At 38.7% G+C, this 26,604-nt stretch overlaps 1 protein-coding gene across 1 annotated transcript; it reads right to left on the reverse strand.

Moving 5' to 3' along the window:
• Positions 1-17: 17 nt before the first annotated feature.
• ASMTL (acetylserotonin O-methyltransferase like) lies at positions 18-25,824 on the reverse strand (the record flags this gene model as incomplete). The annotated part of the gene is made up of 13 exons (XM_079549648.1): positions 18-249; positions 5,941-6,063; positions 6,600-6,743; positions 7,871-8,000; positions 10,415-10,599; positions 11,572-11,734; positions 14,752-15,166; positions 16,860-16,968; positions 18,842-18,903; positions 20,963-21,027; positions 21,401-21,448; positions 23,967-24,098; positions 25,732-25,824. 13 exons carry the CDS (start codon positions 25,822-25,824, stop codon positions 35-37), a joined length of 1,884 nt encoding a protein of 627 aa, XP_079405774.1. The 3' UTR covers positions 18-34.
• Between the last annotated feature and the right edge of the window lie 780 nt (positions 25,825-26,604).

Below are 26,604 nucleotides of genomic sequence, written 5' to 3' on the forward strand. Positions count from 1 at the left end.
ATAATCCAGATTCTATGACTAAATATTTTTTTTCCTATACCTTAATGCAGAGAACAACATCTAACAAGTTTCCTGTCAGTTTGATTTTGACTTTAGAGAATCCATGTTGTTCCAGTAAGCCTCGATATTCAGAGCCACTTCTTTCCTTTCCCTCTGTCTGCACAAGCATGTTCAAAGACTGAAGCAAAGCTGCGCTCCTGTTCTTCTTCTCATCATCCAATACCATTTCAGCCAGCAAAATCCCACAGCCTAATTCAAAAACAAATGCATACAACAGTACTAACCCACTATCAACCAGACAATTTCTGCTAAATTGTACCAAGGGGACAAACAGTGGATGGCAAGCATTACAGAAGCCACAAAGCAGCCAGGTTTTTTGTTTGTTTGTTTTTATATGATATTTCTGGTGGGAGTGATCAAGGGCAGAACTCGAATAATTTGTTCACACACATCCTCTTCTTCCATCTTCAGACCCATGAATGGGACAGGGAAGACATGAATGAGGGCTCTGCTGACAAAACATGCACTATTTTACTGTCTCTGAGACTGGCATTTTATGTGGTAGTAGTTTCTCCTTGCACAGTAGAGGTAAGGACCACCAACTCAGATCAAAATGGCTGCAGTGATCTTACTATTAAGTGCTGCACGAGATTAGTGTTTTGTTCTGACCCTGAAGACAACCCCTTTGTCATTCCAACCAGTACATCTCAGACACTTAGCAAACAATGAAGAACACAATTAAACATAACCACACCTCAACGCATGTAGTGAGCATCACAATACAAGGACATAAAACTATCAGAAGGCATCCAAAGGAGGGCTACGAAGACAGTAAGGGATGTGGAGGGCAAGGCATCAGAGGGAAAGCTGAGGCCCCTCGTTGTGCTCAGCACAGAGCAGAGGAGCTGAGGGGAGGCCTGATGGCGGCTGCAGCTCCTCATAGGGAGCGGAGGGGCAGCGCTGAGCTCTGCTCTGTGTGACAGCGACAGGGCCCGAGGGAACGGCATGGAGCTGTCAGGGGAGGGCAGCTGGGGGTCAGGGAAAGGGGCTGCACCACAGCGCGGTGGGCGGGGAACGGGATGCACAGGGCTGTGGGCACGGCCCCGAGTGCTGGAGCTCAAGGAGTGTCTGGACACCACTCTCAAACACAGGGATTGAATATTGGGTGGTCCTGTGCATAGCCAGAAGTTGGACTTGAAGAGCTTCATAGCTCACTTCCAACTCAGAATATTCAGTGATTCTACGACAAGACTGCAGCTTCTTAGAGAAAAGATTAAGACTTGAGGATAATATTGCTAGCTGAGACCTCTACGTTGCTATCAGGTGTCATAAAAGTCCTTCTGAAAGCTTATTAATAAATACTCTGCTTCATCACCATGTCATTATTAACCTCAGTAAATGCAGCCTCAAGCCTGTGGTGAACAGGTGCTTAACAAAGAAAAAGGATTTGCCAGGTGTGTCTGAGGTGAACCTGAACCTACATTCTTTCTCACCCATATGATCTTCCTAATTTCTGAATGCTTTAATACAGATGTATTTCAGCTAGTTATCAAACATATCCATTACAACTTTTGTAAAAAGCAAACCAAACAAGCCAAAAAAAGAAAAAAGGCAGTTTTCTTTCACAGACAGCGTCAGGATAATCTGAAAAAACATACCTGGAGAGAACAACCAGTCTGGGAAGAACGCCTTCAAATGTCAGGCACAGTAAGCTAAATTACCACGGGGGAAACATACCTCTACAATTGATGGAAATTTGCTAACGTAATTGAAATTTCTTCACGAGGAATAGAAACAGTGTTGACTTCCAGCCATTTCAGGAAATATGTTTTGATGAAGGAAATTTGGCATGATTTTCTAGATAAAAATTGATGGTTCAGAATAGGTTCTTCTAAATTAGAACATCATTTAATCCGTATTATAAGTGTTTAGCAAACACATAACTTCCAGCCAAAAGATGCAAAAAAATTGCCAGTCCCCCAATTTTTTTTAAATTATTTTTTAAACACATGAAATAATTTCACTATCCTGTAGACAGCTAACAGATTCAGAATTTAACTGAGCGCTTACACAAAGGGGCTCAGCCACTCAATACCTCTTCCAAAGATTTTATGCTGGGTGGCTCAGTTACAATACTGTGCCATTTATTTTCCAGCCACAAATACTGGTTAACAGCTGTAAAGTGGTCAATATTTTAATATAACAGGGACTGAACCATGACAGTCAATCAAGTTTTTTCTGTTTTCCTTTTACAAACTTACACCTTCTATCCTCCTCAAGGATTCTTGCTCACCACACTGCTCAGTGAGCAAATTCTGAATTTCTCCTCATTCATCTATTATTCTTTAAATCCCCATGATCCTCCACTTAAAAAAAAAAAAAAAATTACTGTGTACCAGATTTCATCTGAACTATTTGTTAACACAGAATGTGGATAAGACAGCACCCTCAAGAAGGCATAGCTGAATGTCACTTCCCAAAGAGAAGCAAAAAAACCTATAAGGTTTATTGGCAGAAAATCACTTGCATTCTAAAACTCATCCCTACATTCTTTGTGTCTTCATTCTTATGCCCGAATTCCCCTGTTCACCCCACTGCTCAGGAAATCTTTTCAGTGTAACACCATTAAATCCACCCTGTCCAGTCAGAAACAATACCAGCCTTTTCCAGAAAAAAAATTTTTGAACATCAGTGAGAAATGATGAATTTACCATTCCTCACATTAATGGAATATATCAAATATAGAATAGCTTGAGTTGAAATGGATGACAGGCAAATTCTGCTCCGCCTTCCTGCTTGAAGTGCAGCAGCTCTACAATCACATCAGCTTCCTCAGAGCTTTATCCTCAGATCTTGAGACATACAAGGACAGAGATCCCACAACCTCCCTGGACAATCTGCTCCAATACTTAATGAATGATTTTTCCCCAGCTTGTTATCCAGTCATGGTCTCCCAATTGTGTCCATCATCCCTCATTCCATGGCTGTGCATCATAGGAAAGAGCCTGGCTCTGTCTTTTTGGTACCTGTTTCTTTGGCAGTGATAGGCAGGATTCTCCTAAAACCACCAGACTGAAGCACATTTCTGTCAAAGCTGCAAGCCACATACTGTGGCACCTGGGCCATCCTGGTTGCTTCCACTGGACTTGCCCAATAGAGCTGTGTTAGTATATTACCACAGTCACCATGCTCAAGGAATTAAGTCTCATTCTGTATAAAATGCTGCACTTAAATAACAGAGTACACTGAGATGATGTGGTAGCCACATGTACTAGTCAAGTTTTATAGCCATTAAGTACACAGTACTTAGAGGTACAAATTTCAGTCTGACCGTAATAAATGTGCCAGCTTTAAGAGTGCTGTGCTCTGACTCAAACATCTTCTAACAGCCTGATGTATAGCATAAACTTGATGAATAACAAACAGAAAAATGAATTGCTGGAATAAGTCTTTTAAAATATAAACCTTTTAAGCATAATGGCAAACTTTGTATCAATACAGAAAATAAAGCTGTTTCAAATACATTCAGTAGTTTGACATCTCCTCTCTCCAAACATCTATACAGATGAAATAAAAAAAATTTCATGTATAAAAAGCTTCTGCTAAGATTTACATACCCCTGTCTGGAAGAAATCTGGCATTCCCCTAGTTTTCTACAGAAACACTCTGTACTATATGTCTCTTAGATGAGCTGAATGAATCACTGTAGTACATTTGCTTTACTCAAGAGTTCAAAGAGCAAAGTAACTTCTGATTAAATAACAAGACTGAGTCTAGCAGGCAGATACAACTCCTGACCTTGCTCAAACTATTTGCTGAGGTTGGCTCATCAGGATTATTGCTTCAGAAATGCGACAGTTGCTTCAGAAATGCGACAGGCAAGAAAGTAATAACTGATAGAAGAGAAAGCTAGTTTGAAAGTACAGCTTTAATCTCTAGGAATGCTTCTACTACAAAGGACATTTGAAATAGAAATAGTAAATATGACTATAGTATCAGAAAGAAAACAATTAAAAGTTGTGACATTAGAGACAAAGTACTTGAGAGGGTGGAGAACATATTTCTTTAATTAAAAGCTGGAACAAAGAAATTTTTACTCACAGACCTTTGAAAAGCTGTATAAAACCTAAAATTCATCTCAAATGAGGCAAAGTATAAATAGCCATTTAACAATACTAAAAAAATTTTCAAAAAAGAACAAATCTGACAGGAACCAACAGAAACAACTCAAGTGGAGTCTGTGTGAGTATATACTGTCCCTTGAAATTAGAAGCTACTGAAGTTCCTATGACATTACAACTACTACAGGAACTCAATTAGAACATGGCTGCCTTTCTTTGGAGCAAATTAAAAAAAAAAAAAAGCATAAAATGGCATCCTTGAAGTGCTTCCCAGTAAAGTCCCATAGAAAAGCAAAGACTACTACAATCCCAAGGACTACAGCTTGTACAGGATTGAGTTTAACCTTTTATTCAATGCTTACAACATCCATGTTTCATATAAAGGGTCAAAATGGTCCTAAACTGAAAATGTTGGCTGATGATAGGTACATTGCACACGTTAAAACAATTCAGCATCTCATGCTATTTCTGTGCATGCCAAGATGACTGACCCTTCTTGAAGCACAAAACAGTATCTAGTAAGTTGCCTGTGATCTTAATTTGTGTATTTGTGAATCCATATTTCTCCAGCAGTTGCTTATATTCTGAGCCACTTCTCTGTTTGCCTTCAGTCATACTCAGAGACTGCAGTACAACTCTAGGAGGGTGTGTCTTCTGCTCATCAAGCACAGTTTCTGCCACTAGCAAGGCACTTCCTGCATTTCCAGAACAACCAGAAGCACTACAGTAGTATTTCTAGCTTCACATTTTTAGTGTTTTGTTCAGAGACATTTACATACAGGTCCCCCATCAAAACAGTGTTTTAATGGGCTTCAGGGGTAATCAGTAACTAAAGTTTACTTTCAATCATCTCTTCCTGGAAAAAAACTATTAGTTGTTAGGGGAAAGGTGGAGCTTTGAGTACTGTTTCTACTTTAGTGAAGTTTAGACCACTTCCTGAACATGATTTTTAAACTGTCTTGTTACCACTTGAACCAAGCAACTCTTTCCTGTCATATCCCAGTCTTCAAATAAGGAAAGACAGCCATCCAGTTTTCTTTTGTAGTTTATAAACAAGCTGCCCAGAGAGGTTCTAGAGCCTCTCTCTCTAAAGATATTCAAAATCCATCTGGACACCTCTGTGTGACCTACATGTAGGGAACCTTCTTTAGCAATGGGACTAGACTCGATATCCAGATGTCCCTTCCTACCCATACAATTCTGTGCAACAAGATTATGCTTTGTAGCCTAGATCTTGTTTTGAATGCTCTCCTATGAAACAAACTTCATAGCTACTGTTAATCCTCTTGGATTGAGGAATCAGTTGAGTAAAGCAGGAAGGCTTTTCCCTTGCTTTTTGTTTAAAGGGCTTCCCCTTTGATCTTTTATACTATCAAAACATAGTTGAAAATACAACACTACATATTTTTCAAGCAATCCCATCATATAGTAGTTCTGAACTCCACTACTCTAGACACTAGTGACATGCAACAACTGCCTGTCCTTGATTAACGGGCAGCATCTTCAATTGGCTTGCTTGTTTGTACAGGTAGAAGTGCATGCTTCAGTAATTTGATGATAGTCTTTTGAAAAAAGGTTGAATGTAGTAGAGATAAAGGAGATGAACTTCCTTGTAAAATCCACAACTACAGCAAGGATTTATTTCAAATCATTCTATGAGTAGATTTGGATTTTTTTTTGAGGCATTACTATAATGCAAGCATAAGCATATAAGCAAAGGCTGCTATGATCGGACAAGAATATGCATTTTGAAATATGAACTTATGATTATGACTGTGCATTAATATGCACCTGTAATCATAAGAGATTAAAAACCTACCTGGTCTGCAAACAGTTGATATTTTGTTTAACAGTACATGAATCTTCTCATCAGGCCAGTCATGAAGAACACGCGAAAGTATGTAAAGATCTGCTTCTGGAAGGTCATCAGTGAAAAAGTCACCTGTTGAAATGCAGAGTTAGTATTTTTCATTTTAGTTAGTATAGTTCTACAGCAGAAAATAAAAATATTAAGATGAAACTAGAAGTTTCAGCAGAGGTAAAGTAAGAAGCCTGAAGAGGAGTACTGATACACTATTCTTTCCTTAGCTAGAAATCAGTGTAAGAGCAGAGCAGATCAAAAGTAAGAATTCTGTTATATGTAGAAATGGAGAGAAAGCCTAAAGCAAGAGGAGATTGAAGTCTTCTGTAATAACCATATTGATCTTACCTAGATAAGAAAAGCCAAAGACACAGGCATACAAGAAGCCTCTACTTCCATTCACACTTCATTTACTGCCACTCTCCAACTACTGTTTGGTTCTGTTCCTACAGGCTTGAGAAGTACAGTGCCTCTGTTTAGCATGGGTGAGCCAATGCTGCATTGTACCAGGTCAGATTTGGGGTTGGAGCAAGGCAGCACACCATTTTCTGCAGCAAAAGAGACCGCCCTCTGCTGGAGGATAACAGATACAAAATAAATGGCAATGTTACGCTTACCTGAAACAAATGTCACTGGAGCTGTGCATTGTTCTGACGGTTGGAAGCAAGAGCTGTTTGCAATGACTTCTGGAAGGTCAAACACTGTGACCTTCATATTTGGATATATTCGTATTAATTCATGAGCCAGAGCTCCAGTACAACCTGTTGGAAGTTTAGAGAAACTCAAAATCTTCTCTCCCACCATCTGCATAGATTTTTAAGGATAAGTCTGTATGTAACATTAAGAGGACATAAACATCAAGTCAGAAGTAGAGGCAGCCAATAGTTAATATTTCAGTACTAATATCCACAGTTAATTCGATCAAGAGCACCTTCCAATGGATAGAACAATGCCTCAAAGCTTGGCCAGTATAGTTATTATTCCCTACTCTATCATAGATTTGTTAGTATGGCCTTTGATAGCACTACTTCAGGGTTTTTTTTTTTTGTTTGTTTGTTTGTTTTTTTTTGTATTTGCTGTCTTATTCTTGCTTGGGATTTTTTTTTGTTTGTTTGTTTGTTTCTGGAACATTAATGGACTTATAGTTTGTGTTCTTTACCCACAAATTATTTACTATACACAGAGCACCAAGAGCAGAAATTTGACAGACAGTCTCCAGGACAGTGAAGAATATGGATGAGCTCTTGAAGTCTCTGCACAAGTGAGAAAGGTAGCCATCAGTATTTTATTAATTACTCTGAAATGCTATCCAATACCTCAGACCTTAAGTGATGCTTTCTTCTTGCACAAGACACTCTCCCTAAATATTTTATTTTTGCCACACTAAGCACAGGGTAAAATAAAAAACAAAAGCAAACAAAAAAAACACTGAGTTTCTTCACATCCATCACTGGCCTTCAACATTTTGGTGGTCATCTGAGATATTAATTGGTAAAACACCATAACCACAGGAGTACTCAGCCCATTCTAAGACAGTCCAAAATGTTTCTTGTAGCAGTTTAAAGGCTGACATACCAGCACTGGAAGATTCTACCAGCAAAGCCACAAACTTTGTTTTCTGTGTTGAGCTGTGCATCGCTACATAACTCACATATTCACTTCAAATTGTTCAAGTACCATGAAGTCACTCAACTACCATTTAAATAACTTTGCTTTTAGTTAACTGCATTAAGTCCTTTCATTCTGACATTACAATACCAAAAAATTAACAGTAGCCAATTTTATCCAACTGAAAACATACACATTTTCCCACGTAAGTGGTAAAATATGAATCTGAAAGCAAGCTTTTTCCCTTAAATTTGCACACAGGCTCAACTACAGACCATACCTCCTAAATCACAAGCAGTCTTAAACTCTGAAAGATCAAATGCTGTAGCCACGTCTCTTGCTGTAAGGTGGGCAATGCTGTGCATGGCAGCCATAAAACGCTGCTTCACTTCCTGGCTCTGATAATAGTCCTAAAAATGAAAAAGAAATTAAAAAAAAAAAAAAACAAGTAATGTAAACAGATTTTATTACTGTAACTAAAGTTACATTCAATCAAGGCAGTTGGTGCACTAATATATTAACGAGAATTCTGAAATTAAAAATAGATCAAACTGTCATTGCCTGGTTGCTCATGCAAGCTCTTTGCTGGTTACAATTGCTTCAGTGTAGTGATGAACACATTTTTGCACCCTTTAACTGTCATCTAGACATCTTTTGTAGTATGTCTCAAAGAACACACACTTAGCTTGGTCTTGGTTAGCCTAAGGGTTATTAAATTGTATCTGTCTACATGATTGCTACTGAGGTAGCATAGCAGGAAGAAGAGGTAATCTGGAGTGTTTTTAATGCAATTCTATGCCTTAGATATACATTAAGGAATTTGCACCACAGCAGTATGTCTTTAAAGCAGACAAACAGACTGCATTTTCATTCTATGATCGTTCCTCTTGATATACTCAAACTGATTTCATGCAATTCTGGCATTTATTTTAATTGTTTTCCTATCACATGAGAATATTGGGCTATAATTTTAAAACAGCAATGTTAAAGATCATACTGCTCGTCTTAGATTAGTTAAAAAACTATGAAGAACTAGAACCTTATGCTTCAGGCTTCTAAGTGATGCATAAAGCACATCTCACTTCCATACTAACCTCACTAGTTATACACTGCTTTAAAGCTATCATTAAGTAGAATATCTACAGGCTATGGTATGTATAGTACCACAAAGTGCCTATCCTGCTTGGACACGTACTGTACTGTAGAAAGTGCAGGTCTGAACTAGTAGTGACTACTGCCCAGCATCATCTAGTAAAACTCATGTCAATAATTCGATTAACACAAAGTAATTCACCTACACTAAAGTAGGTTAAATCTGTGTGAATTACTTCTACAGCAGTTATTTTAAAGAATCCAAGTTCCCTTTAAAGCAGTCTCTAAAGGATTCCTAAAGGAGCTTCTGTCCATCAGTAATATAGACACAATGTTAGGCTAAAAGGACTTCGTAGAATCTTTAAAGGCTGTTACTTCATTCATTAACTACACAGGAAGAGTATAGACATTTTTCTTTAGAAAACTGGCTTCCTCAACACTTAGAAGTTAAATACAAATCAAGAACATCAAGATGTAGCCTGAAGCACTGCCATTAAAAATGAAATCCTTATATAAATCTCCTCCACGCTCTTCTTAAACAGGCACAAATATTTATGCCTTCAGTCTGCTTTACAAGGTTTAGAACTACTGAGTTAGGAATCACCTTAAGTGATACCCCAGTTTGAAGAGACTCACCTGGGCTAGTATTAGGAAAGGAATGCTGCAGAGATGGAAACAGATTAAGGAAAGGATTATAATTCTTAATGGCAACATTTGCCAGCTTGAAGTATACATAAAACTACAAACTTAGATAAAACAAAGGCTGCACCAAAAGTAACACCCCTTATTTTATTCAGTTGGCCTACAACATCAGAGGTGGATGATAGTAGTATGGTAGCAGAGGCTGAACTTTTCTGCCAATATTCTGTTAACAGTTGTTACATGACAGATGTCAGCAGATGGGCAGTCTGACAAAATGGCATCTTGACACCAATGGCAACATGGACACTTGCTGAATGTTTATGGAGACCAAACTGTGGATTTGAGCACAGTGGGGCAGTGGGTGGTGCATTTCAGCAGTGGTGAAATTGATGTGAAAGACAAGCAGCATTCTAGATGGCCACACAGACTTATGAGTGCAGCATACAGGCTTATACTCATCACCAGCAAAAGTTTATAGCTAAAGGTGGCGACTGTTCAAAAATAGTGGTTTTTAGCTGAGAATTTGCTCTATCAAATAGTGTTATTGTGCCCTTTGTATCTGTTGTGGTTTCTGCAGAAATAAATAGGAGGCATTACTTTCAGAGTGACCTGTGTAGACTGGATCATTCATCCCCTATATTAACAGAATGATACTTCAAAAACAACTTCAAATGTACAGGCACAACAGGTTGCACTGGATGCACATCAGTAACAAGCCAAATTGAGTGGAACTGAAGAAATACATATTTAATGTATGCCTGGTATAACAGAAAGGCCACACAGTAGTTAATTAAACACACTGAGAGGTCGTTCTAGGGCATGTTAACTGGATGGGCAGAACTTCCATCTGAGTTTTATCAGCACTGAAGTTTTCTAGACTATTCTGCGATTGCTCCACAGTTTCTAGAGCCTTAAGACTACACTGTTAAAATTGAAGGGAACAGAAATCTACGACTAGCAAGTTATACTGCATTTCTAGCATTTGAGATTTGTGAACATTCTTCAACAGCTCGGTTTCTACTTCCCTCTAGATAAGTTCTGGTCTAACGAGTCTTGAAAAAAAAAAAAAAAAAAAAAAAGTTTACATTACATTAAATAAATCCTCCGTTTTCTTTCCAAAGGCTCGATGGTTCTGCCTGCTTCCCTCTTTAACAGCAGACTCCAGGTGTGTAAAGAGAGGCCAAAGATGGTCATTAGAGTGGATAATGTAGCCATGAAGCGAGTATTCACCATCAGATGCCAGATAAGTATTTGCTGAATCTGTATTACTATAACCTTAAGGGAAGAGCACAATTGTAATCAGTTTTGTTCCACCACTTTATAGACATCAGCTAACATTTGAAGGCATATTACCTTGTAATGCCATTAAAGAGCCACCAAATCCTGATTTGGGCATCACAAGGTGTTTCACTGTAAAACGATTTCTATGAAATACTTCTAAAGGCCTCCTTATTCTTCGAGAATGAAAATCACTTTAGGACGTTCTTTTTAAAATGAATGTAGGTGCTGAAGGATGCAAAGAACATTTTCATTGTATATTTATAATCCAGAGAATTTTAACTATGCATCTGATATTCAAGGAAGACCATTAGAAGTTTGTCATTCTTGACTGCATTTTTTCTGTTTTAGATGCCTCTTCTTCCCTTAAATTCAAGCATTCTCCAGTACATTCCACTTTAGTGCTTTCTCCTTCACATTGTCCTTTAACAGTGTTGAAAGCATCCTTTATTTCTTTTTCTTGGCATTTCAGCTTCTCAAGTATTACAAAGTAAATGATACATATGAAAATTTATATAGTGCAGATTTGAGAATTTAATCCTATTGCTGACTGTCACCTACATACACTTCCAAGTACTGTGCAAGTTAGGTGTACTAGCATTTAAGCTGGTGCTTAAATTCCAGAGCCCTCCTCATAAAATCTGCAATTCTCCACTCAAGTTTGTGACTCTGCATGGCTGCAGAGGAGAACGGGCTCGGTCCTTATTTAGATGGTATACCTGAGCTTTTATGCTGCTCCCTGGGACTTGCCCATGAAAGTTACTAGAACTTGGAGATGATTGCTTTTGCTCTCTGAACACAACATCAATCCAAGGTTTCCTCAAAGGAGACCTAGTGTGTTCATAAAATAATTCCTGCTCCTAAACAGAACAATTCCAGCTATTAATGATGAACACAAAAAAAACCCCAACAATCTCCCCACCTCAAATCCAAGTTACTGACAATATGGGAGGGATGAGAAAAAGTCACCTTGTGGTGTTTTCTCCAGCAAACCAAGAGCAGCACAGGCATCAAGGAGTCTTTCAGTTCCATGCACAGAAGTTCCAACCTCATCTGCAATATCTGCAGCCTTTAGAGGACTTTTCTTTTTCAGACAATCAAACACCTTCAGCTTAGAGGCTACAAACAGAGCCTACATGTAGGAAAAAAAAAAAAAAAAAAAAGACCACAAAACTTGCATTTGAAAGACTGCAGTCAAGAAACAAAGGACCTACACTTTTGCCACAGACATTCCAGAAGTATTAGTCTACATAATTACTGTTATTTAAGTGCAACATAATAACAACTCCTAAGAACTGTTATAACAGGTTTTTTTCCCCTTCTAAGTGTTCTAATAGCTTTGCTAAGTAACATTAATTGGGGCAGAGGTATATGAGAGAGAAGGGAACTCAAAATATACTGGCATGCAGTCTACAGAGTTTGTATTAAGAGCACCTCTTTATTCAGATATTTAGCATATACCTAGCAATATGCATGTTCCATTAAGCCAAATATATTTAAACATGTGAACCAATGCCTAAGAGATCAATTTAAATTTGATTTACGTAAAATGTAAGGAACTGTAAAGTTCCACTAAGGCAATGTAGCAGCTTCAGTTCTAGAAAGATTGGTCTTCATGAAGTAAAAACTATGGCCAAAAAGAGGAATAAGACTTCAAAGTACAACTCTACCACATGCACACTTTAGTAAGACACGCATGGAACACAAAGAAAATAAAACACTGCAGTTTCAGTACTCAGAAGCATGTTAAAATTCCTAAAACAATGGTATTCATGTAGAGCACAGTGGAAGAACACACAGCAATCACGGAGACACTTCACTGCAACTGCAACCAACTGTGATATACTTGAAAAATCAGTCAGCCAAGAAGAAAGGATACAATACAAAGGATTTAATAAAAAAATAACTTAGAGAAAGGTATGTTAGTGTGTAAACGTTTTATTATCTTCATCCTTTCTATCATTTCCTCTGTTGTTCTAATAAGAACATACAGTTGGGATTTATTAGAATCCAGGCTTCCACAGTATTGAGCCAAGTGCATCTATACTACAACCATTTGACTTTCAAGATCTGCCCAACTTTTGAACTAATTAATGTGACCTGGAAGTTACAGAAATGAAGAGATTCAAAAAAATTAAGAATATAAATCATTCTACAATTCTGTAATGCCAAGCTCACAAACAATGCAAACAAATATCCTAACAGCAAGTAAAGATCAGAATACACAATTTCAGAACATGTTGGAGAACTGGATTAGCATTAGGGTCAAACCTGATCTCCTGTTCTGCAATAGCAGCTGTTCATAGTAAAGTAGGTGGCAATGCCTCCTTCCTCTGCAGGAGATTTCAGCCTGCTTTATGAAGCAACAACACTCAAGAAACAAAATGAAACAGATCCTGGAAGCTTTTATGAAGCTAAATGCTTTTGTGCTCTTATCCATATTCTTGAAGTGCAAAGAGAGGAGGTAAGACTTGTCTATCCACAGAAGTAATCCACAATGAGTAATGTATTATACAAATATTTTCAGGCCTCAGGAAAAGAAATCCCCAATAGCTCAACATGAAACTTCAGCATTCCGTGCTGATTTTACACTGATTATTAGAAAATGAAAGCTCCTGCTTCTATTTACAGTGGCCATCAACTTTCATTGCACAGAACTGAATTTGCCATCAGATCACAACAATCAGCAAACATAATGTGCCATTACAGAATGCTGGTAATTCTCCACATCTTGCACTTGAAGGTGTGCTAAGCATTATCTCATCCATTCAAGTACTTCAAACTTGCTCTCTGTGGATACATCTTACTTGACAAGCCTACCCTCAGCCTTTGCTATACTGTTGAAACAACCTACTGCTACTGTCCGGCTATATAAGTACATCTGATTTTATTAATTATCATAACTTAACTGCATTGCCCAGAACTACAATAAGAGTAGCCACCAATTCACAGGCTTAACTGTGACTTTCTGCTGTTTGAACCACTGTTCACTGTCTTGTGTATCCTCCTCTGCTATTTTTAATTGCATTTAGGTTTGTCATTTCACTGTCACTTGAGCAGTTTTTTCATCTCTTCCTGAAACATCACCAACTCGATACCAGTAATCTATTCAGAATGACTAGTGTTCTATTTCTCCTTCACCTTCTTCACTACAGAGGAGCTCTGAGTAGAAAACTTGGTAGCACTTAAAACACCCAGTTATTCGTTTCCCATTACACTTGGCTGCTCCACACATGCTCCTCACAGCATGTGACCTTCAGTTTGTAGCCTGTGTTACATAGACGTGTCTCCAGCTGATAATCTCCAGGCAATATACGATAAACAACTGGAACATGAAAAGAGTATATAAAAAAAAAAACTACTTCCTTAACAGGAAATAAAAAAATTTAATATCTCCCCCAGAATTCTAAAACTAAGCATTACAAGTTCAAAAGGGAAAAAAAAAACAAAAAAACATGACAAGCATGCACATATTTAAAATAAGCTTGGTAATTAAACCACATAAAAAGCCTTCCTAGTAGTGTTGATAAAAGGTTATTTTCCATTTGATTGCACTCAGTACAAAAAACCTCAGTGATAAATTTATATTTAAAAGCCTTTTGAAGTTTCCCAACAACATTCTACTTTCACTGTGGAATGCATTTTTTGCATGATACATTTCTGAAATTACTGTTATTTTGGAGCATTCTAATTACAACATGCACCAGAGACAGAATCATTGATGTAGCTAATGAAAGATAAATCAATCTTCCATAAGTTGCATTTAATTAGACAACATGACAAAAGGAACATATGGGAAGAAAGCAGATAGGTACTGTTTCCAGACATCCTAGAAGCACAGTTTAACCATTTATACCCAAGACCCAACATGCAAGGGCAAAAGGAAAAAATAAAACAGTCCTATGGACTTCTTCACTTTCAAATTAGAAGGAATATTTTTAAACTATCTCTGCTGTTAAAGTTTCATAGAGTAGATAGAATAAATACAAAAAAAAATACATCTGTATTGTGTCAGAAGTTTCAGCTATCTTAGATTCTCTGCACAGTGGTTCTTTTGTACTATTATTCCATCTCAAGCATTTCAAATTACCTCCAACAAAGCAATTGTGTCAGTCAAAGTAATTAGTTTTACTTTTCTCCCCTCCTTACCTTTGAAGCTCTAAAGCCATCCATCAGGTCTAGAATTTTAGATGGAACTTTTGCTGCACTGTCTGATACTCCATTCTGATTTTCCAAAGGTACCCCAGAACCAGTTCTGACACCAGAGCTGTTTTCAGAGTTACAAATAACTCCTGAGGGACTGTCCAACTTGCTAGCACGTTTATGTTCCTTGAAACTTGAGGATTCACTTTCTCCATCACTTAGGCTCTCAAAAGTGTCCACAGAAGGGATAGAGTCATGCTTTGTATGCTGTACGGTATGTTTAAGGGGTGGATAGTACAACTCTGCTAGTTTTTTGCAGAAGTGATTCAGAGGAAATCCCACCACATTCAAGAAGTCTCCATGGACATACTCAACTAACATTCCACCAAGGGCCTGGATTCCATATCCACCAGCCTTGTCCCTGGGGGAGAGAAAATGAAAGCTGAGACCTATCAATTAAGGTTGAGAATGTGTTTGACAGTAAAGGTTGCACAATACATGTAATCACTAGTACTGCAGAGACTGGAATAAAGACTAGTCTACTCAAGTTGGAGATGGATTCTAGTTAAGCACAAAGCTGCAATTTGTAAGTCATAACTAAGTATAAGGATTAAGCCTAAGATCATTAAGTTTCTGCCAGTCCAAGTGACACAGTCACCTACGTGGAAGTATATCACCTGACTGCATTCAAACTGCACTACCATAGGTCACCCAGCTTCCTCCATGGCCTGTCTGGCAAGGATAGTAACAGCAAGCATTCCTGAGACCAACACTGCCACTCAGTCACCCAGTTACATTTTGACCCCTACCCCTATTCCACTAGAGGCTGAAGGATCTTTAGGCATACATCAGCTTGAAAAGGAGCTCAAACTTAAGGGGACGTCTCAAACAACCATAGCATGTGTCTTGCAGCTCTCAGTCAGAGTAATATCTAAAATGAAGATCGGGGAAAAGAAGTTGTTCTTTTTCAAAGTCCTATTCAATTACAAAATCCAGTGCTATCTCACTCAGTCCTACCTAATTTCTACACGGGTTTTTGGAAATGTAAGCAGAGCTGTATGCAACAAGGTGCTCTAACATCATGGCACTAGTACACACATGTATTTCACAGCAAGTAACCTTGGGAATTTAATCTGCCTTTAAGTTAATTATGTAAATTTCATTGCATAATGTTATGTATGCAGCCAGATAAAGTGCAGTAAACCAACATTTTCACTGCTCACGCCTACGGAACAAGGTAGGTAGAGGTACACTGACTAACATCTGAACCTGAAAGCCTAAGTAAGCAACCTTTGAAACCAAAGGTCAGTCAGTCTCAGATCTATTAACTCCAGACTGTACAGAATTACAAACTGCTTTCAAAAGAACACTGCTACAAGACAGCTGACAGTTTAGTGCAGATTTGATGAAAGCAAGTTCTAAGTTTTTGGAACATACAGAATAAAATACTGGCTCAAAGAGTCTAACAGAAACCAAATCCACTCATTAGAGGATCACAACCTAGTTAGAATTAATGTAGACCAGCCTTATTTCTACAGAAGTACAGAAGTAATAGGAAGATATCTTCCAGTCAGAAAATAAAAATCCTTGATTGAAGAAAGGAGAGGGTTAAAAAAAAAAAAAAAAAAAAAACCAAAGTGAACAGCCATATTTCTGCAGCCATCAGAAAGATGTTGGGCACACAGTCCACTTTGAGATAGTGCTCTTCTCTCCTTCCTTGTCCATATTTTAACTCAGCTATATACTTTTAGAATTAGTTTGGTCATTGGGGACACAGACTTTAAAATACTACATGCTGCTTATTTTCTTGATAAGAAGGATGCACAACAGCAGAAAAATTAGTCAATTTCTTAATTTCTCATGCAATTATTTAATTCTAAGAAATTACACAAGACTAAGTCTTCATTAAAAAAAAAAAAAAAAAACAATTACTTGAATTGTAATAGTATAAAAAAAATATCTGTGTAGGTGGCAGTGGTGGAACAACAGAATACAAATACCAAAAGACTTCTTATTACAAAATTTCCAGGGCAAAATATTTTATGCTGCATGCTAGTAATATAACCCAAGATCTATTCTGAAGTACTGTTAGATAGCCTTAGAGTCTTACTTACATGGGCTCTCCACTATGAATGTACTCCCACAAGAGCTCTTCTGAAAGGTCTGAAAATTTTACTTTAGTCTCTTCATAGAAATCAGTGATTTCTGTTTCTAGCTGATTATCTACAGAGAGGAAATCTCATTAGAAACAGAAATTGTAACATCAAAATGACAGTTTAGAGAGCAACAGTTTAATTACACCTCCTATGAATATGAATTTTACTTAGAAAAAGTTATATAAATCATGAAGTAGCTAATAAAAGTTTGAGGGACAATGATCTCTTTTGTTATTTCCCCTTGCACATACTCATCACATCAGTAAAAGCTGAAAGCTGGGAGAGCATCTACCACTGTGTTCCCCTCCGTAAGCTAAGAGCTTGCTCTCCCTGCGTACAATATGCTCAAGTTAGCAAAACTAATTGCTAGTATATACATCCAGCAACAAATACAAAGGTTGCAAACATCCTTCTAACTTAGGAGTGTTGACAAACAACCCGTAACACAACATGGTTAAAATTATAGCTATTATATATATGTCTGAGTGTGCAGCTGCATCTGTACTGCAGACATCCAGCAGTGCCATCTGCAGTGTGGTCTTTCATCTCTCTCAATAAATAAGAAGAGTTATTTCAGCCTTCTTTTCCTAAAAGTAGATGTAAGACAAAGGTGCTGTGAAGTGTGCTATGAAACACTGCATATCTGGGTGTGGGCTCCAACAGTATAATGCATGGGTACACTGAACTCAGTAAGATTACAGAGCAAGGCTGCACCAAAATATATTCAAAAGAAAGCAGCCTTCTAAGAATGAGCATGCACTAGCACATTGACTCTTTCCTACAAGACTGACGAACACATCTCCTCCTACTGCTGTGCACATTAGTCTGTATTCTGGTAGCAGTTGAAATTCCCCAGGAGGTGAAAGGAAGATCCGCAGTACACTAATTGCAAGTGGTGTTAGCATTGAAAGAACATCACGATTCAGGTGAAATTAGAGAAAAATGTTAGTAACCAGTCCTCCTATGCTACATGTTGATGAAAATTCTGTCTGGAGCTTAAATGCAAAACTTAGCAACACATTATAATTATCAACTAAAACAAAAATGAATTCTAAAAAAAAACAAAAAACAAAAAAACAAAAAAAAACAAAAAACAAACAAACAAAAAAAAAAAAAAACCACAAAAAAACCTGAACACCTCTTCTACTGAATCACTTGATGAATACGCTGACTTCAGATGTTTATATTCATCTGAATATACCATGGCTTCAACTTCTAAACTCCAGATGAGACAAGCTGTCATCAGCATCGCTAATGACAGTATATGCAACTTTATTTTTCTCTTAAACAAGACAAGGCATTATTCTTCCTAGATTGCTCACAGACCACTTGAAAACATTTTCTTTTTCAGCTGTTACTGTTTCTACTGTACAAACATCAATAAGATTGTTGGATCACTGACCTTATTTCTGCTACAAGACTTTAGAACAACCACTCCAATAAAAACAAAGCTATAATGAATTTATCTACATAAAACCATATTCATTGAAATTTCAGAGAGGATTTTGATACAAGTTCCTCTAATGAAGTACTGACATTAACGATCAGAGGAAATCCTTTAAACACTCAAATTTTGACATTAGAGTGCTCAAAAAACAATCATTCACTGAAAAAGTTATGTGATAAATACAGGTATATGGCCCCCTACAGTTGCTGTGCCTGAATTTCAGTTACAGTATTTCCTCCAGTTTACACTGATCTTTAAGTTTGTCCCATAGATCTCAGAGCATTTTTATAGGCTTGTATTTTGTCATAAAGGACGATGACAACTGAATGCAGTAAGATGGGTAGCTTTTGTGACGAGCTTTTAGTTTAAATATTAGGTAATTCCCACACTGAGTTAGACACCAATTCAGACTATATAAGAGAAAGTCAGTCTTTATGCAAATAATTGCCCATAAAAACAGTGAGTAAAAAGAAAACAAACTAAACTGAGGTACCTTTACTGCTGCAGTGTATAATAACCACTCCTGTGAAAACGCTGTGCTCCTTCCCACTCAACCTGTCAGGGAAAATCATGTATTAAGCAACAGTTATAAAACCTGTCACAAGCAAAAGCATTCTTCATGATTATATTGCCACACCCCAAAACAGATCATATAAAAACACCAACATGATGTAAGTGTCATAAGCAAATACATTCTTAGTTCAATATGGGTGAAAAGATATTAATAAAACACAACAAAAAAAAAATTAAGATTTATGGCAAGACTCTAAAATCCCACTGACACCAACATCCACAACTTGAGAAAGCAATTAGCGGTGCAGGACTATTCACCACACAGAAGCAGCAACTATTTCAAATGCATAAGAAAGAGCCAGTCAACATTTATGCTACCATTACAGGTACCTTCACTGAAAACCACCAATAAGCAGTTAGGTCACTGAGCAGGCCTCTAGCACTGAAAGCCTGAAGTGGCAGCCACTCTTCTAGTGGCTCCAGAGTGCCACACTGTGGCTGAATAATTGTAAAGGCATCAAGTTTGTGGAATATAGAAGCAATTAAACTATCCTAAGTATCATGAAAGTTAGATTTTTGAAGAGATTAGCCAGGCTACCATGTGCTGTGACCAGAAGCATCTCACCCTTAACACCGCACACTGAAGTCAGTGTGATTAATTGCAGAATGAAACCTCAAATGAAAAATTTTTAATCTGATACTTTGGATATGAGGACATATCTTGCCCAAACGTTTTCCAATTCATTCAGAACACAATTAACATAAAAAAAAAAAGTCCCATTACATACTGATAGGAAAAACTTGGTATCATTTTAAGCAAAAACAGTAGTAAGAGGTCTCTGGGCAGACTTTTCCAAGAATCTCCTACTAGCAACATATGCCACTGTTATGCAGTAAAGGACCAAAACAAAAAGCCCTACTACTATTAAATTAGCAACATGCCCCAAAGGATTAAAAATTCAGTTTAACTCACCAGTGCAAAAAAAGCAATCTAAAACAGACTTACAGAAACTCAACAGACTCAAGGTTAGACCTTCATCTAAACTGCAGACCCAGGCAAACTCCTTGTATTCTGTCTGGCAGACTCCTCAGTTGCATTATAAACTGCTGAATCAAGTACTGCACCCTCTTTTTCCTTTCCCATACAACACAAGACTGTCTGACTAGCAGACTCACCACATCTCATCCTTCAAAAATAATGTTATTAGTTTTATTTATGTTATTCAGTTAGTGTTTCTTTAAAGATAATGAACAAAAAAACCCACTAAATTTGAAAAGAAAAATATCCTTCAGGAGAAAAAAAAAAAAAAAAGCAGAAGCTTAAAAGCCTGACAGCCTATCCACTGAGAGCAACAATGGAAGTAAAAAAAAAAAACAAAACAATTTCCTCAATTAAACTATAAATCCATAAAGCAGAATCTGGGTTGGAGCAAAACTGCAAGTGTAGCTTCAGTTTGAGACACTAACACATTTTCTTATAATTTCACAATGCGACCCTACTTGAATAGATGGGCTGGAGAAAATGACCTACCAGAGGTTCCTTCCAGCTTCAATCATTCAGCCAGTCAATTTCACTACTGACTGTATTAGATCTTACTTACTGAGAAGCAAATTAGACAAACGCTTATCCAATAGTAAACTTAAACTGAAGACATCGTTCATTTCTCTTGAAAGGAAACAAGGTACTAGGAGTTCAAAGTAGGTGTCAATGAGCATGCATCACTCTCTCATACATGCAATTATCTTCTTTAAAATTCAAGCCTCAAACTACTTCTGTTCTTTGCCCCATCATAATTCTCTCCCTGTCTTCCCCTCCAGTATTAACTGAAGCATACAGAAAGTCCTGCAATAATTCACTCCAGAATTTAAAATGAGAACAAAATGGTTTGTTAAGTCCCCCATCACCCTGCAGTGAAAGAGCAAGAACAAGCAGCTTTGACTAAGAGAAAAAACACACCCAATTTTCAGAGACAAAACGGGCTTATGATATTTAAAATCATCAGAAAAAAATACAGCCAGAGATTTCTCAATATACATTTATACAGCTCCCATTAAAAGAACTCAAATGTACACATTTTGAATTTTATGTAGAATTACAAACCTTGATAACATCCTATATGCATCTTGCTTATCAACTGGTTTCTCCAAGATCTGCTCATCCACAGTCTGAAACAGAAAGATGGAGATACTGTGCTGTGTTCTTAGTTGTCTGAAACTGAGGATTCAAAATAATGACTTAAAATAAGTTCTCAGCCACATCTTCAAAATGAGACTACTGAGCAGAGCAAGAAACAGATACAGATACTATTGTCTCTGAAAGAATAGTACTGAGGCTTTGAGCACTCAAGACAGCAAAAATTGACTTGTTAGGAAGAAATGACTTTGTAATACATGTACAAAACATCAAAACACATCTCACCTCAGGTGCAACTGGTTAGTGAAAAATCATTTTCCAACCCCAACTTTAAGCCTAAATACGCTTGTATTTTCTACACATGTCATGGTTTAAAACATTGCTAAAGCTCGGAAGACCTCTTACCACAATAGTGTCTGCTCCTATAACAATATCAGGTGTTCTCAGGTGTTTCTGAAAAGGCATAAAGAAAGAACGTATGTTTCAAAAAAAAGTAGAAAGGATAAAATACTTCAAAAAAAAAAAAAAAAAAGGCAAGAAAATATTAGTTCACCAGATAGACTTACAGGCAGGGCTTTACAGGGAACTGAAAAACATGACTCTCTTTCTCCTTTTGCACTGTTTACAGAATAGTAATCATCTATAACACCACAAAAGTGAATAAAACAGGAGAGTTGAGCAGACTAATCTCAGGTTACAAGTTCACCCAAATACATTACTGATGAACAAATACATCCAGGAGAAGACTGCCTGCACTCCCAGAGGCTAATTTGATCTTGAAAGGGCATTTAGATTTCCTTTACAGCAAGCACCCTATGCAGTGGGGACAGGTATGTAGACCTGAAGCCCTCTAGAACCAGCTTTTATAGTCAAGATCTCTGAATGATTTCTCTTTAGCTACAATTCTTTTCCTCAGGGGAACACATACAGTACAGTTCAAGAAACTGAGAAGTATAGGCATACAAAGAATCCTTATAGCCCTTAATTTCTTGGCTTCAAGCTGTATGTAACCTGTCCTTACAGATACTTGCATGTTAATGAGGTAAATAGCTACTATTTAACACAAGAGAGGAAATTTGTCTCCAACTCTGACTCTTAAACAAAAAAGTTTATAGGGAGGAGATTGTTCTCCAGAAAAAACCTCTTTTTTCAAAACACATTTAGAAATCTGAACGAACATTATCACCAGCATACTGCTTTGAAATGAATTATAGAATGGCCTGGGCTGAAAAGGACCACAATCATCATCTCATTCCAACCCCCCTGCTATGTGCAGGGTCGCCAACCAGCAGACCAGGTTGCCCACAGCCACATCCAGCCTGGCCATGAATGCTTCCAGGGATGGGGCACCCACAGCCTCCTTGGGCAACCTGTTCCAGTGCATCACCACCCTCTGAGTGATAAACCTCCTCCTAACGTCTGACCTAAAGCTCCTCTGTCTCAATTTAAAACCATTCCCCCTTGTCCTTTCACTACACAACCTGGTAAACAGCCATTCCCCCTCCTGTTTATACGCTCCCTTCAAGTATTGGAAAGCCACAATGAGGTCTCCCTGGAGCCTTCTCCTTTCCAAGCTAAACAAGCCCAGTTCCCTCATTTCTTCATAGGAGAGCTGCTCCAGCCCTCTGATCATCTTTGTGGCCTTCCTTTGGACCCAATCCAAGAGCTCCATGTCCTTCCTGTACTGGGAGCCCCAGGAAAGGCCAGTGTAGGGCAGTTTGCAAACATGGGTTTGATACACACTCTCCTAATTTCACATCATTCTCTGAAAAAAAGTTGATAGAAACCTGGATAACAATTTACACTGAAGATCATGCAATATTTGCTTTAAATAATGGTAACATCTGGCAACACTGTTGGTTTACAGTGTTTTCTGACATCAGTATAGGCTGAACAAGTACACTCCTCTTTCAGAGTTGTAATAAAACATTATTACAATATACTTCACAGGATCTCATCAGCCAGACTCCTGAAAAGGTTCTGGTAAAGAACAGCTTGATGTGCTCAAACACAGCAGTTGCAGACAAGGGCAGAAATCCAACCAACACTGCATATTTGGTAACAGATTTTATAATATTTAAGAATAACAGACATGAAACTGTTAGATTCTCACTCTTTTTAGAGTATGTCAGCCTTCTTCTGCAGTGTTTTACAGAATCACAGAATAGCAGCAGATTGTCTCCTTTTTCTGCTTTCCAAGCATCTTCATTCTTATGAATTCTGAGTTCTCTTGTCACAACTGTTCAATTGAATTATTTTTTTTTAGCTACATCAAAGCCATGGGATTCACAGTCAACAAATTCCTGGAGTGAGCAACTGTCTGGATAAGAGCTAGTCACAAACCTGACGCTGTAAGGAACTACCAATTATTCATCCCAAGACAGAACAGGTGCACTGCTGATATAAGATGCAAAACACATCTACCTGACAAAACCTTTATTTGAAGGCATTAGGCTTTCTTGTGCTTAGGTGAGTAAATTTCAGTATGCTACCTATCAGAAGTGACAAAACATCCATTTTCCTTTTAATGGGGAAGATGCACTCACAGACTACCTAAGAAGTACATGCAAATTAAGTTACTGTAACACAAAACTTGAAGACAAAAAAATCTCATTGCTGAAATAGGCAACTTAGAATCAAAGAATCATTTGAGTAGGAAGGGATCCTCAAAGGTCATCCGTCCAACTCTTCCGCAATAAACAGGAAAACCTACATTACTTCAGGCTGCTCAGAGCCTGGTCCAGCCTGACTTTGAACCTCTCCAGAGATGAGGCATCTACCACCTCTCTGGGCAACCTGTTCCAGTGCTTTACCACCTTTATCTCAGTTCTTACTGAGATCCAGACTAAATCTCCCCTCTTTTAGTTTGAAACTATTTCCCTTTGTCCAATCCCAACAGACCCTACTAAAGAGTCTGTCCTTTCCTATACCCCCCCCCCCCCCCCCACACACACACACATTCCACACTTACCACATGCATTCTGTTTGCTACTTCAAGAGCTTTCTGTTTTGCTGTTTCAATGGCATATTCATAAGGGGCTGCAAAAGATGACTTTTCAAGTGTCTCTTTAAACCAGGATGGAACTACCTCAAAGCGTAGGCCCTGTAACAAAGAAAGAAAAGCAATACGGAAAGCGTAATCACATTAAAAGTTGCTCCAAGACACATCAGGTAAGTGATGAATTCAGTTTCTGCTCTACCCACTCTAAAACATCCTACCTTTACATTTACAAGAGGGAAAAAATATGCTTCTAATATTATAGGGCTCTTTTCAGTATCAAATTTATGTACCCTGGGGCTAGTCTATTCCTATAAGTAGAGTTTTTACTGAATCCATTCACAGTACTTGTGCAGCAGTACTGCATGTTTTTACGTGAGATTTACCACCTGTAGTTATACACTATTAAAAACGTAAGTAGAAAATAAGTAGATGGCTTTATAAAAAAAATTGTACTTACTTCCCATCTCCAGATGACACACATAGATTTACAACACCCAACTGTCATTACATTGCTAACAACTTGGCACATGTGAACCTCTATGCTTCTCTTAATCTCCATATACTTCCTTTACATTTAAGTTCTGACTTTTCCTATGAAGAACCCTGTGTAATTACATTACACATTTCGTAATCATAGAATCATAAATGTTGGAAAAGACCTCCAATACCACCTAGTTCAACCATCAACCCCTCACCACCATGCCCACTAACCGTGTCCCTCAGTGACACATCCACACATTTCTTGGACACCTCTACAGATGGTGACTCAGCTACCTCCCTGAGCAGCCCATTTCAGCACCTCACCATTCTTTTGGAAAAGGAATGTTCATAACACCCAACCTGAATCTCCACTGGTGCAGCTTGAGGCCATTCCATCTCATCCTATCACTAGTTACACAAGAGAAGAGACTGATCCCAACCTCACTAAAATGAAAACTAAAAGCCTCCTCTTCTCCAGACTGAGGAATCTCAGTTCCCTCAGCCACTCCCCATAAGACTTGTGCTCCAGACCATCACAGATACACTGCCCTTCTCTGGACACACTCCAGGATTCCAATGTTTTTCTTGTTGCAAAGGGCCCCAAAACAAACACAATACTTGAGGTGCAACCTCATTAGTAAGGTATAATATTCATATTACTGCCAGTCTACTGTCCCAGCTTGCACATGCCTCCAGAGACCAAATGCTCTGGAAGGATTAAAGTTTCCTTTATACTTCAGAAGTGCTTTGCAAGAAGAAGGGTAGCTACTTTACCCCCCCACAACAGTAATAACTCATCTCACGAATTTAGGGCAACAGATTGACCCTTTTAATTACTCCAGGTAGCATCGAGGTCTTCTAAGCTTTTCTTTAACAAACCAGAAGTAACAATGCTGCCTTTTAGCAGAGTACTTTAATCTGTTCATCACCTGAGAGCACTTAAACACGCTGAACTAGAGAAGTGCTAAGATGGAACAGAATCGAAATCTAGAAGGTCAGGTTAACTCACGCACGCACGTGTAACGAGCTGAGAGCTCTGAGAGCAGAAGCACGCCGAGCAGGCCGACGCAGCCGCAGCGCACCCCCCGGGGCCGCTCACATAAACAGGCGGCCGCCCACCGCGCTCGCCCCAGGAACAGAAGACATACAGCAGCCGCAGGAGCGCCGGCCTCCGCCCGCCCCGCGCTACCGACAGCCGGGCCGGGCCTCCTCCCGCGCCGAGGGGAGGGAAGGAGAGCGGCTCGGCAGCACTCACCACATTAGTGAGGATCTCCTGACGGCGCGGCGAGGCGCTGGCCAGCACCACCCGCTTACTGACCAGCTTCCCCAGCACCGGGCTCAGCACCATGGCCGCGAAAACAACGACCCGACGTCCCGCTCCGCGCACCTCGGGGGCGGGCGGCGGGGCGGCCTTATAAGAGCGGCGGGGCGGGGCCGGAGCCGGGCACGGCCAGCAGGCCGCGGCGGGCTCGGGTAGCCGATTGTATGGGGGGTGAGGGGCAGCCCTGCCAACGGCTGGGGGTTGGGGCTGGGTGGGAGTTGAGGTCCTTTTTAATCCCAGCCGTCCTATGATCTCTCCTACTTGTGGAGACCCAGGAAGTCAAGTGTTACACAACCAAGGCTTGCCTATTCTGGCTGAATTCTACTTACAGACTGCTTCTCTGACCTGCGCAAGGAAATTGACAACAGTTGAAATAAATAAATAAACGGGAAATGTGAGAAATTTCCATAGAGCCCTTTCCAAGAAAGTTTGTATAGTGTCTTAAAAGTGGAGACTGATAAAGGAGTTTTTGCAACCTTAACATGACAAGGAGTGCATTAGTTTGCTTAAAAGGCAAAAAGCAAGGAGCTCTTAAAATGCCTGTATTTATTCCCATGTATGTTACTTGTGTGGGAAAGTTCAAAAAACCCTTTCTGAGCACGCTAAACATCATCAAGTAAGCTATCACAGTTTAAAGAGATTTTATAAGTAATTATTTCTAATTTCTCTATTGTAGCCTTGCAAGAGCTGAGCAAAGCAAGCGTGAGGCTGCAGTGAGGTGACTGAGGTGAAAGCTGGTGACACCAACAGTTATCAGAAAAGTTTCTGCTGTGGCTGACGGTGCTAGTCAAAGATTAGCTTGTCCAA

This window comes from Tetrao urogallus (assembly GCF_951394365.1).
Source record: "Tetrao urogallus genome assembly, chromosome: 1".
NCBI classification, from domain to species: Eukaryota; Metazoa; Chordata; class Aves; order Galliformes; family Phasianidae; genus Tetrao; species Tetrao urogallus.